The sequence below is a fragment of the Prunus dulcis genome, chromosome 4 (assembly GCF_902201215.1).
Source record: "Prunus dulcis chromosome 4, ALMONDv2, whole genome shotgun sequence".
NCBI lineage: Eukaryota > Viridiplantae > Streptophyta > Magnoliopsida > Rosales > Rosaceae > Prunus > Prunus dulcis.
In genome coordinates, this window is record NC_047653.1 from 9,736,253 (window position 1) to 9,748,681 (window position 12,429).

General features: G+C 35.7%; 2 protein-coding genes and 1 pseudogene across 2 annotated transcripts; 2 read left to right on the plus strand and 1 right to left on the minus strand.

Annotated features, from left to right (window-relative positions):
* The first annotated feature begins 3,176 nt into the window (after nucleotides 1–3,176).
* On the plus strand, nucleotides 3,177–4,398 carry LOC117625304 (annotated as a pseudogene).
* Nucleotides 4,399–5,140: 742 nt separating this feature from the next.
* Nucleotides 5,141–6,715, plus strand: LOC117624791 (putative methyltransferase DDB_G0268948). The gene is made up of 2 exons (XM_034356242.1): nucleotides 5,141–5,378; nucleotides 5,964–6,715. Exons 1-2 carry the CDS (start codon nucleotides 5,229–5,231, stop codon nucleotides 6,597–6,599), a joined length of 786 nt encoding a protein of 261 aa, XP_034212133.1. The 5' UTR covers nucleotides 5,141–5,228; the 3' UTR covers nucleotides 6,600–6,715.
* Nucleotides 6,716–6,940: 225 nt separating this feature from the next.
* Nucleotides 6,941–9,022, minus strand: LOC117625305 (F-box/LRR-repeat protein At4g14103-like). Its single transcript, XM_034356887.1, has 3 exons — nucleotides 8,057–9,022; nucleotides 7,632–7,778; nucleotides 6,941–7,234 (listed from the first exon to the last, which is right to left on the minus strand). The coding sequence occupies exons 1-3, from the start codon at nucleotides 9,020–9,022 to the stop codon at nucleotides 6,941–6,943; spliced, it is 1,407 nt and encodes a 468-aa protein (XP_034212778.1).
* Nucleotides 9,023–12,429: the final 3,407 nt, after the last annotated feature.

Sequence of the window (12,429 nt, forward strand, 5' to 3'; positions counted from 1 at the left end):
ATTATTTGGTTGTGGGAAAATGATGGAATTTAGATAGGCAGTTGTTGTAGCTTTAACTACAGGAGACATAATGACATGCTTCAAAGAGAAGAGAGTGAAATTTCAGTTGGTCCTTTATTGCTTCCTTATCCCTTTTAAATCCAACCACATGGTTGTTATATATACAAAATGGGTTTTGATCTTTCAATTCCAAGTTACTTGGATCATGGTGTTTGGTTGGGACATGTGGCAAGGGCTAGATATTAGTCATAATTATGGAAAAAGGTTGGTATCTGGTTCATGTTTGCTTCATGAATGTCTCATATCACATGGTGAGGATATTTGTTTGTGATCATCCCTTGTCATATATTACATTTGAATTTTAAGATGAGATGTGCTAAGTAAATCATCCATAATGGGATGTTTTGTTAACCGATCGTTGATGTATGTGGAACTCATCATTGGTCATGCGCTTGTGGGAAGCTAACATTTGCAAAACATTTCTTCCCCATTTTAATATCTTATGGTGTTTTTCAGTGTTTAATTTGGACACCTGAGCATGGGCGACTAAAGTAAACGATAGATGGAAATTTGGAGACAGAGAAAAAGAACAAAGAAGATAGAAAACCTTTCGATTGAGGAATTGTAAAATGAGCAACTTTATTAGGCTAAATTACTTTGATCTTTGTAGTACGACTCATTTTTCGTTTTAGTCTTCATCATTTTAATTTGATAATTTAATTTTGTTATGTAATTTTGTTTAGGTAGCAATCAAGTCCAACAACTGTATATTTGTAAGAAAAATGGACGAAACTATCACGTTTTGGGTTGATTGCAAATATTTTGTAGAGATAAAGTTTCCTTTACATGTTGTAGCTGCATATTGCGCATCGAATTTCAAGAAATAACTGGACATATTTACGATTTGGACTATATTGCAAGCCAAATGAAACTACATGACTCCAAATGCTAAAATTGAAATTATATAGGGACTAAAGTGAAAAATTAGTCACACTATGGGGACAAAAAAATGTAACTAAGCCAATTTATTATAGGAAGGTGAAGATGATATGTTTCTTGAGTTTATATTTGGACCTAATAGTATTTTTCTTCCTTACAAGGCCTTGTTTTCTTCATTAAGCTAATTTATATATATATATAAAAAGAATTATATTAAGTTCAATGTATTTGGAATGACTAGATGATGTTCATTTGATATGATTATATGCGACGAATTATTTGAAATCCGTTTATTTTCTTTCTTTTTATGTTTTGTTTTTGTTTTTCTCTTGTCCAAATCTTAGATGACATTATATGTTTCTAAACAAATAATTATACCTTATAATGTCATCTAAATAGAGATTCTGAATCCTCCATCCAAATGTAGCCTAACATACTTTATCTAGTCATTGATAATGTAAAATCTTGGTTGAATTAATCTTCGCATTATGACAATATAGCATGTCAGCATTTGACAAGAGAACATTGTGATTCATGAACAAACATATATAGATGCAATGGTGGACCTATTAAGGCGCAAACCATTGCAGGTGCTTCAAATTACCCCTCTGCTCAGCTGGTTGTGGTGCATTGCAGGTGTTCAACAAAATGACTCACCCAAAGTCTTTGTTGCGCTGCGTGCCTCATTTTTTTAAAAAAGCCATGGCCAAAACGACCAAGCAAAAAAAAAGGAAAAAAAAGAGAGAGGAGGAAACCGAACTGCAATTCATGGGCTTTCAACAATATGCTTAGGCATGTATTTCACGGGCTTTAAAAAGTCTTTAAACATGTTTTTCTTTCTTATTCAAACAAGGATTACAAAAGGGTTTTAAAAGAGTTTTTCTATTTAAATCCCATACTTCTCTTTGTTCACCTCATATTCTAAGAAAACCACGGTATCTTCCCAAACTACCTCTAAATACACACCAAGCAAAAAAAAAAAGAAAAAAAAGAAAGAAGAAGAAGTCATCAACCCCACACCAAGTTCACCTCAACCTCACATTACTTAAAGAGATAAAAACATAGTTGTCAAATGTGTAGCAACATTATTTTATTATTATTATTTATTTTGTTAAAAAATTGAGAATGAACTAGGAGGTTTTGATAGAGAAATGTTGACAGTAAAATTGATATGGGATAGGTGCTTAATTGCTAGGGTTCAAAACACTTTCCCAGATTGTTATATAAAATAAAATCAACCTAATTTGTTTTGTATATTCAATCTATTTTCATATTTTTTATTTATTTATTAGGGTGAATGTAACTAGAATTTGATCAATTGGGGATGGAGAAGCAGTGGATGATGAAGGTTGTGGATGGTTCGAAGTGAAAAAGGTGTAATTTTTTTCTTTCTCGATTGTCCCATTTTCTTCCATTACCAACATTAACATCCAGTATGCCAAGAAAAGTTTAGGCAGCGGCTTTGGTGCTTTCTTTTTGAGAGCATAGAAACACTTGAAGCTGCTACCTGCTAAAACCCCTTTGCTCTCTCTCTCTCTCTCTCTCTCTCTCTCTCTCTCTCTCTCTCTCTCTCTCTCTCTCTCTCTCTCAGAAAACCAATACTCTCTCAAAGTGGCACACACAACAAATGTGAGATTACTAGAAGAGAATAAGCCGAGAGGTTACAGGTGCCCATATGTTTGTGTTTTTCTAAAACTTAACATGAAGAGTTGTGGAGTGTATATAGATATATTAGAGTTAAGTCTTAAGTTGGATGACTTTTTTGTCTTTTTACACAATAATAAAACTTAAGAGTTTTTTTTTTTGTTTTTTGTTTTTTGAGAAATTCTATGATTGCATTCATAATTCAGCCAAAAAAGCCACTAGCCACAAAAGGGCCATTACAATAATGGAGCGGTCTAATATCTAAATTAAGACAATCTGGTGTGCCTCCACTAATGATCAGGCATGATCGAAGAAACTCTGGCATAGACATCCCAACTAAGATTGCAAACTTAGAATTAAAAAAAAAGGATAAAGCTTGAAAAAATCAAGTTACAACAATACAAAAAAAGCTCTCACAAAGGAGAGATGAAAAGCTCTCACAAAGGAGAGATGAAAAGCTCTCACAAAGGAGAGATGAAAAACTCTCACAAAAGGAGAGGTGAAAACTACATAGAGAACCCAAAAAGTCTCTGCAACTTATTCCAAACATAAAGAAATTGCAAAAAAGATGGTGGTGGAGATCCGACGCTGAAATGCAGGTGAAGATCCGACGCTGAGCGACAGCCGCCTATAATGGTTGGATGAAAATCATAACAAAACTAAGACAAATAGGGAAAACCCTTTGTCTCTGAAAATGGGAGAAGAGGTGAAAGAAGGAAGAGAAGAGGGGAGAGGGGGGAAGAACAATGGCTTCGTCCCCCCTCAAAGTGAAAAAGGCTCTAAGAGTGTTTTTTGGGAGAAAAGGGGGCTATGGTTTTTTCGGAGAAAGCTATATAAACTTAAGAGCTTAATGATTTAAGTATTGGGGTGAACAAAGAAAAGTGTGGGTTTTAAATAAAAAAAACTCTTTTAAAAAGAAGGAAATCAATTGGTTTACCATTGCTGCGTTATCCTTCTTCACCAAAAGTAAATATGATGTGCTGCGTTTTTTTTTGCCTTTTGACCAAAAGCCAATTCGTTTTTTTTTTTTTCATTTCTCTTTTTCCCCTTTTTGGCAATATGCTTTTTGTTTTATTTTATCTAATTTGGCTCTTATGATCAGTATTTAGTAGCAAATTCTACACAACTTGAGGTCTGATCAATTACGATGTGTTTATTTTATTCTATTATTTTTAATAAAGCTTTTAGTCTTTCAAAATTGCACTTCTGCTAAAAAATTTATGATTCCAATTGCTTGTTCATAGTGCTCATCATCTACTCACTATGATACATCTATAGTGAGTGAATCCCAGCTGCAACGTGCAATGCCGCATACTCGGGTTGGATACGCCCACATGCCACTAGACATTGCAGACGATGAAGTAATAGCCTTTTGGTAGGGGGGGTGAAGATTCAGATGACTTGGTGACTGTCGCCCAAGCTGTGCACTGGTGGTCTGACGTACCAAAGTTTTACAATATTGTTTCGCGTCTTTTGAAGAAGCCAGGAGGTGTATTTGCTGTTTGCTGCTACAATGACATTGAAGTTGGTCCAACATTTGATCCCATTATGAAACGATTTCATGACACAACACTTCCCTTCTGGGACAAGATCAACACTATTTGATGGCTACAAGACGCTTCCATTTCTTTTTGTAAGTGTTGATTTTGCATCCGATTGCCACTGGACATTCCAAAGAAGCTTTCATGTGAAGGGTTTGAAGATGTTATCTGGAAAGGTGGTTAAAGAGTTTGAAAGTGCTTCGGGTGGCTCCAAATGGGTCAGGTCTGTCAGCTACAAGGCTTTTATATGCTTGCTGGAAAAGTTAGGCCATGAAGCCTGTGATAGGGTGGTGTTTGGGAGAGTTTCTTAAAGCACGTAAATTCTTATATGTATATGTGTGTGTGTATGTATACTTAAAAAATAGTGAGTGCTTGAACATTCCTTTTGGGTCAGAAATCATAATCACCTGGAAATAGTTTGATTCAGTTGAATTTCCAACTTGCAAACAAATGAAAATATCACATCCATGCAGGTAGAGATGCAAACCTATGACACATCTTCTGTGGTATCTACAATGTTGATTTCTTGGACTGCAGTCATCATTGGAATAGGTTCAGAAAAAGCAAAGTTCTATGGGAGCTTCACAAATAAAATATATATAAAATAAAAACAACCTGTTCGCTGATATTAACCTTGCCCAATCAGCAATAAGTAGTCCAAAATTATCAATGGTGCAGCAAACACACTAACATAAGAAACGGTAGTCAAAGTCAGCAAATATATTTGGTGCTGTCTTGGTATCAATCCACTGTGAGACTTTAAATTATCGAGGAGGAGGGCTTTGATTTTTACACTACTAGTCAAAGAGAAAATAAAATTGCTTTTGCTTTCTCTTGCAACTCTTCAAATTCATTAGTTGAAACGAAATTGGACTTGGCTTCTAACCTTCTAATTTTCTGTCTGTATCTTAAATTCCAAACTAATTATTACCCCAGATAAGAAATTGAATAAAAAAAATTATGACTTAAAAGACTTAATTGGGGTTGTCTACGCGTCAGCTTTAGTGAGTTAAAAGGTGCCTCATCTTCTTCTCTTGTTTCATTATTTCACAGAGAGAGAGAGAGAGAGAGAGAGAGAGAGAGAGAGAGAGAGAGTGAAAGAAAATGGCAGGTTTGTTTGACAAGCAAGCAGAGGTGTACTTGGATGGAAGGCCAACTTATCCCAAGGAATGGTATTCCAAGTTAGCAGCTCTCACCCCTCACCACGCTCTGGCCTGGGATGTTGGAACAGGAAATGGCCAAGCCGCCATAAGTGTTAGTATTACAATACTACCCCCTCCCCTCCTCCTCTTCTTATTCTCTCTTTTTGGAGCATTGTTTTTAATTCTGATTTTATATATAAACACTAAAACCCATAAATTAAATTGAAGGAAAAAACCCAAAAAAGGTCAGATGTCTTAATTTTTAAGTTGAGTGGTGTGTGAAATACAATTACTATCCTTGCAAAGTATTAAATGGGTTTTTTCTTAGAGTTTGAGTATTGTAAGGTTTTTTTTCTATCGTTTAAGCCGTATTTATGGGCTATTATATGTGAAACTCTCTTTAGTTTTTCTGGCTTGTTTACTAAAGACTTCCTAAGACTATATAAAATAGAACAAAATAGAAAATCAGGTTCTTACCTCCTCAAACATAAATTTTGTAACATACAAATATAACTGACCATTGATCAAATCAAATCTTGGTTGAATTTTTTGTTTAAATGTGCAGTAGCATGTCAACAGATTTCTTCTGACAAAGAGCAGCGAAGCAAACATTGTCATTCGCTAACCTAAAAAAAAAAAAAATATATATATATATATTATATATATAGATTTATGCACTAAATTGTTTCTTAAACAGGTTGCCGAGCACTATGAACAAGTGATCGGAACCGATGTGAGTGAATCCCAGCTGCAGCATGCAATACCGCATCCTCGGGTTCGATATGCCCACACGGCATTGAACATTACAGACGAGGAAGTAATAGCCTTGTTAGGTGGTGAAGATTCAGTTGACTTGGTGACTGTGGCTACAGCTGTGCACTGGTTCGACCTACCAAAGTTTTACAATCTTGTTTCACGTCTTTTGAAAAAGCCAGGAGGTGTATTGGCTGTTTGGACTTACGGTGGCATTGAAGTAAGTCCAACATTTGATCCTGTTATGAAGCGATTTCATGACACAACACTTCCCTTTTGGGACAATAGAGCTCAGTGTGCGTTTGATGGCTATAAGACACTTCCATTTCCTTTTCAAAGTGTTGCGGGTTTCGGATGCGAAGGGAATCCTTTGCCACTGGCCATTCCGGCGAAGCTGTCATTTGAAGGGTTTTTGAAGTTTCTGAAGTCATGGTCTGCAGTCACTACAGCCAAGGACCAAGGTGTGGATTTGTTACCTGAAAAGGTGGTTAAAGAGTTTGAAGCTGCTTGGGGTGATTCTAAATTGGTCAAGTCTGTCAGCTACAAGGCTTTTATGCTTGCTGGAAAAGTTAGGCTGTGAAGCCTGTGACATTATTATTATGCATATTGAATTTGAAACAGAGAGTGGGAAAGTGGGGATTGATGAGGGTACGTAGGAGTTGCTTAAATAAAACATGTAGTTTGATTTTCTGTTGAGTTTCCGACTTAATTGCAACACATAAAACAATCACACCCTCAAGAATATCTATGACATCAGGTAAAAAAATTTCAGCGAACTCAAATAAAATATCCTCCATAAAAACAATGCGTGCGTCCTCTCAACCCAAGAGATTTAACGCATACTTTAGCAAAAGAAAGACTTCAAAGAGTTACAGAAGCAAAGCTGTTCATAGCAAACAAAAGGATCTCCTTCCACAACTTTCAATTGAAACATTGAATTTCACAAGTGTTTGAAGCCCTTGGGAACAATATAATTTCCATCAATACCTCTAACGCGTCATCAAACTCCATATCGAAAGTCAAAATTTTCAACTCATTGAGGAGCTGGCTGTGCTCCAACAAATACTCTACCATCTCCATCTCATCTGACCCTCCCTTGAATCCCGATATGCAAATTGTCTTGAGGCATGAAGACAAACAAACAGGCACAAGCTCGGGTGGAGACCATTTATGTTCCAACTCATCTTCGTCATGAGCAGCATCGCATTTAATGTTCTAAAGATAGTTCAAAATATATGAGTTAAATAAAAATCCTTGAAAACTGAATACACATATATTTGCGGGACATCTTGTAGGACCCCTCCACTTGTATTCCAATGATACGAACTGTCAATTGTCTAGGTATTTCTTCAAATATCATCTTTGCAAAAAATCAGTTGAAACTTGAATCCGCAACCATTAAACCACTAAATTAAAAATTATTTTATTAGTCACAATTAGATGTCTTAATGGTTTTTAATTTGTCTAATTTTTTGCAATAATGAACTTTTAATGAACACTTAAAAAATAGACACAGTATATTTAGCACCACATATATTTATATACAAATTATATATATGAATATATAACCACACCATATATTTAGCGTAAAGGTAAATCCACTTAGACTTACAACTGCAAAGAGAAGATTTTCCAAATTGGGCGTTATCTTGAGCATGTTTGTCAGTGATTTCCATGAGCAGCATGCTAAGTGATTTAGCTCCAACTGGTTCAAATGATTGAATGTTGGCAAAGAACATTGATATTCGATGTGAGGATCCTGCATGGAACAATAAGTATATTAGGTCATTTACCTCAGAAATTAAATATTTCGCCAGCATAATATATACGATATCAATACAATATAATGCTATTTGAACGACATTTATTTACCACCTTTCTAATGAAGGTAGGTTCCATCTGTATTATAAAGAGGTGATCAACAATATGGTCAGTAAATATGGTACAAATAACAACATTCATACAACATTAATACTGATAAATTCTAGCAATTGAAAAGGCAACAGACCAGTAAGAGAACAAGTTGAGTACACTTACCCCCAAAACTGGAACTACAAGTGACAGATGTTCAACATTGCTGATTTCTGCAAAAAGCCTCTGCACACGATCAACATCAGCAAGGACATCGGCAGGGTGGCCTTCATCCTCCTCACGCACTACACTGAAATCAATCTTGGCGTTGGTCAAGGATTTTGCACCCTTCAAACAATAGCTCGCCAAGAAGTTCTCCGTGAGATCCAAGTCTTCAAGACTTGGAACATCCGCGTTAACAAAAATCTTGTTCTCCCCTAGTGTCATAGCATGAGCAAACAAATATATTTTTAGTCTTTTTAGTTTCGGTGCGGAGATCGTTACATTCAAAACTTGATTCTCTTCAAGCCATCCAAGATCTCCATCTACAACCAAATCTTCGAGCGCAGGGCAGCAGGAAAAGAGCTTCTCGATTTGCTCGACATATTTTGGAAAATCGAATGTAATGTGGAGGGACTTGAGCCTTGGGAAACAGTTTGATGTGGGAGGAGCAACGGCAGTAACATGCTCTCCCAGACTCAGCTTCAAAGTCTCCAAAGTCTTGCACACGAAAAGATCTTGAGGCAACACAAGAAATTCGTGTGAATCGTCCCTCTCATCAAACTCAAGGTGGAGCTCAACAACATTACGCCTAAGGGCAGTGCAAATCCATCCATTGATACGACCAACTATGCCGTCGAGATCGACACAGCAAAGATGAAATTTTTGAATGTTTGATGATCCGCGAAAGAGAAGGTATCGATCCACATACGCTGCAGTACCACCTGAATCCCATGCAGTTGACAACACAATTAGCTCTACAGTGGGAACAAGAGTCCACATATTCTTCCATCGATTTGATAAAAAGCAGGTCGTTACAGCATCTGATGTTGGAAGGAAGGAAAGAATGTGGCAAATGATTGCATCTGGCAATGCACTGATCCTATCTACAGTGCGTGCTTTGGGACACATTGACTTTGAGTTCGAATCCATTTCCAATGATATGTTTTCTGAGAGGAAAAAAAAACATAATGTGGTAAGGGAGAAAACCCTTTGACAAAAAAAAGAAGAAGAAGGTGAAAACGCAAAGAAACCAATTTCGGTGGCTTAACAAGCATTGTACGATTGTTTTAGTACCCATAGAAAATAAAAATTATTTGGTTTATGTCCTTTGGATATTGCTTGTGAAGGGAGAAATTGTAGAACAGTTTCATACATATACAAAAATAATTCATAAAAAATACAAAAGCAAACTTTATGTACACATGTCAAACAAAGTAAAGGTTCCTACTTTCATGGGAATGAGGAAAGTATTTTTGAAAAAAAAAAAAGATTATATACATAAACGCATGAAACTCGGGAAGTTGTATCCATGAAGCCAGAGAAAATTTGCTCCATAAAATTCTACACTTGAAAATTCAGTAAAAACTCTGCAAATTCTCAAATAAAATTATTTCACTAATCTTTTCTAGTCCTGTCAATGGATCCGGTTTTAATCCGAATCCAATACAAATCAGAATCCAATAATCATTAACCCAACAAATCATTAACTATTTACAGTTGGTCGCATGCTCATATAATAATCCGACCAACTTAAGAAAATATTTAATATAATTTAATATAAATTTTACATGTGTGCAAGAGTAATTTGAGTTTTATATACATTTAGAACACACTTAAACTATTTATTTATACTTAAACTATTTATTTATACTCCAACAAATAAAAGCTAGTTATTTATAATAAAGTATCAATATTCGAAAAAAGAGAGTGCATAAACACAATAAAAGAACGATATTACTAATGAGATTTTGATTTTTTTCTAGGTCTTAAACCGAATATGATCCCGCTAACGGAGTCCAGTGAAAAAAGGCCTTAATTTGCAAATCAGTGGTCTCAAGTTCGAATTTCCATGGCACCATGATAGTATGTGTATGTGAGAAACCATCTTCCCCTTGTAATTTAGACTCACATTAAAAATAATTTTAAAAAAAAGAATATGATCCCATCTTAATCCAACACTCATCAAATATGGATTGAAAGGTTCAATCCATTGATCCAAATCAAATCTAAATCATGTAATTTGATTATAAATAGATTTGAGTTTAGATCGGTCCGATTTGTTAGTCCAACCCGAGTTGTATGTGGGTTTCTATTGACATTATATACTACAAGGTATTAAATCATTTAGTTTTTTTGGGTATCCAAACAGAGGGTATATAACATAATAAGAGCTAATAGAAATTATATCAGAGAATGAAAAATACCTTATATGGTTCTGGTTTGCCGAAGGCAATTCTAGTTTTAGGCTGTCGCCGTGCCGATGAACTTTGTCTGGCTGTTGATAAACAACGAGAAAACAAATGAAGATGAGAAGTTGGGCTACTACCCCATGGAGGCGTTGATGGGAATATGGAGGGTATTAAATATTTATGTTGACGAAAATATCGAGGTTCCAAAAACACAAAAGCAAAAATGGAAATATTTTTTTTGGTATGAATATAAATGGAAATATTGATAGCAATACATCGAAAAATGCAAGTTAATAGAAAATATGAAAATTTTGAATATATTCTATCAAATATTTGTGGTTTTCCCTAAAAGAAAGTATTAAAAGCAAATGTGAGTTAAGCTAGTTGGCCAAGACAGTGAGCTCACTCCTTTTGCACTAAAAGTTTGAATCCCCTGAAACCCAAAAAAGCTCTCTCTCTCTCTCTCTCTCTCTCTCTCTCTCTCTGATAACCTCAAGCCCTCTAGTGGGCACTGCCCCTCCTCCCCGTTTCTCATCTTCCCTCATCCCCTTCTTCTTTCCCCTCTTTATCCTTCCCTTTCAACCCCCTTATTTCTCCCTCCACTTTCCTGGGGTGGCTCTTACTGCCCCTTTTTAGGTTTATGACTAGATTCGTTAGGATATAGGATTTGTTAGTTGGTTTTGTTTTTGTTTTTGTTTTTTTGTGCAAGGTCTTAGCGGTCAAGGAGGAGGCGGCATCGTCAACATCGATGGGTTTAGCAGCTACCGCAAAACACCATTGTCTCCATGATATAGTTGTTGTTTTGACCCATATATACACGAATTTGGCTCCAGTTTAGATTTTGGAGTTACAAAAATGAAAGTTGTTTATTGTGTGGGTTGGGGCTTAGCCGGTATGGCACTAATGCCATCTTCAACCCAATGGGCTAAAAGTTAGATTTTGGTTTTTACCCTAAAACTGATCTCCAACCTATGTATTGCAGGGAGATTTTACAATGAGGAGTTTAGAGTGAGGAGCTTATTTGAGGAGTTCAATCCCACCATCAAACCATTTAAAATGTTTAAGTTCATTTGTTTCTTCACATTTGTTGATGATGAGATTGAACTCCTCAAATAACATTCTCACTCTAAACTTCTCATTATAACCTTTCTGTGTATTGCAAGTGGCTAAATACCAATGGAGCCAATAAGTTCGGCTGTATTCCGCCTGATGTTTTGCCTGGATTGTAAAGAGTGGAGCTCACGGAAAGAACAAAAGGCAGCCCACGTGAGGAGAGAGAATGCTGGAACTTTGAGGTATTTTTCAAACTTGAAGCGGGGCCCCGCCACTTGTACCCACATGTTTTGTTTTTGACAGGGGTGATGATCTGGCGTTTGAAATCCAACGGCAAGAATTTGCTTGCGTTCATTTTTAAAAAAATTTACACTTAGCCGCCACCTCTCACCAAACAGCCATGGTTTTTTTTTTCCCCCGACTTAATCTAACTTTAAAACAAAATCCAACAATCCAAAGGTCAAAATATTAATATTAATTAATCTAACCCAAATCTCATCCTAAAGTATATAAATATCCACTTATTTGTTCATAATTTGTGTGGTTTCCTTTTATATTTATGAATTAAAATTTTATTTTCAAAATTTGAATTTTTTTAGATTAGAATGTTTAGAAAAATAAATCATGATGTTATAAACAAAATTCACATAAGAAAAAATAATGACCCCAAAAAAAAAAAAAAGGTTTAATCATTCTTAAACAATTTATCAAAAAGTTGTTGACTCAAATTTTGAGTTTGCATAGTTAGAGGAAAAACTTTTTGAGTTGGGACAATACATGAATAGTTGTATTTTGAAGGGGGGAAATTTAGGTTTAGCCTCATTTGGGTTGGAGATGGCCCAAGGGTTTAGTGGTTATACATTATGAGTCTCTTCAGTTGCCGGAGAGGATGTGGAGCGGTGACCCTATTTCTTTGTTTGTTTTAGTCTAGTAATTCTCAAGAACTCTTTAGGAGTTTGTTGTGTTTTGTATTTTAGTTGCGGTTTTCTATACGGATTTACCGTTTCTGCTGTTAAATATGTATTGTAAGTTTGAATGCAAGTGCTTTTGGCTGTTGAATCGGGAATTTAAGCGTCTTTTGCTTAAGGCGTAATT

What these genes read in the sequence shown, in the direction of transcription:
- LOC117624791 (XM_034356242.1), top strand. Translation starts at nt 5,229, where the DNA reads ATGGCAGGTTTGTTTGACAAGCAAGCAGAGGTGTACTTGGATGGAAGG. An exon ending in ATGGCCAAGCCGCCATAAGT is followed by an intron (nt 5,379 to 5,963) that starts GTTAGTATTACA and finishes TTTCTTAAACAG; the next exon opens with GTTGCCGAGCACTATGAACA.
- LOC117625305 (XM_034356887.1), bottom strand. Translation starts at nt 9,022, where the DNA reads ATGGATTCGAACTCAAAGTCAATGTGTCCCAAAGCACGCACTGTAGAT. An exon ending in TTGTAGTTCCAGTTTTGGGG is followed by an intron (nt 7,779 to 8,056) that starts GTAAGTGTACTC and finishes TGTTCCATGCAG; the next exon opens with GATCCTCACATCGAATATCA. An exon ending in AAAATCTTCTCTTTGCAGTT is followed by an intron (nt 7,235 to 7,631) that starts GTAAGTCTAAGT and finishes AACTATCTTTAG; the next exon opens with AACATTAAATGCGATGCTGC.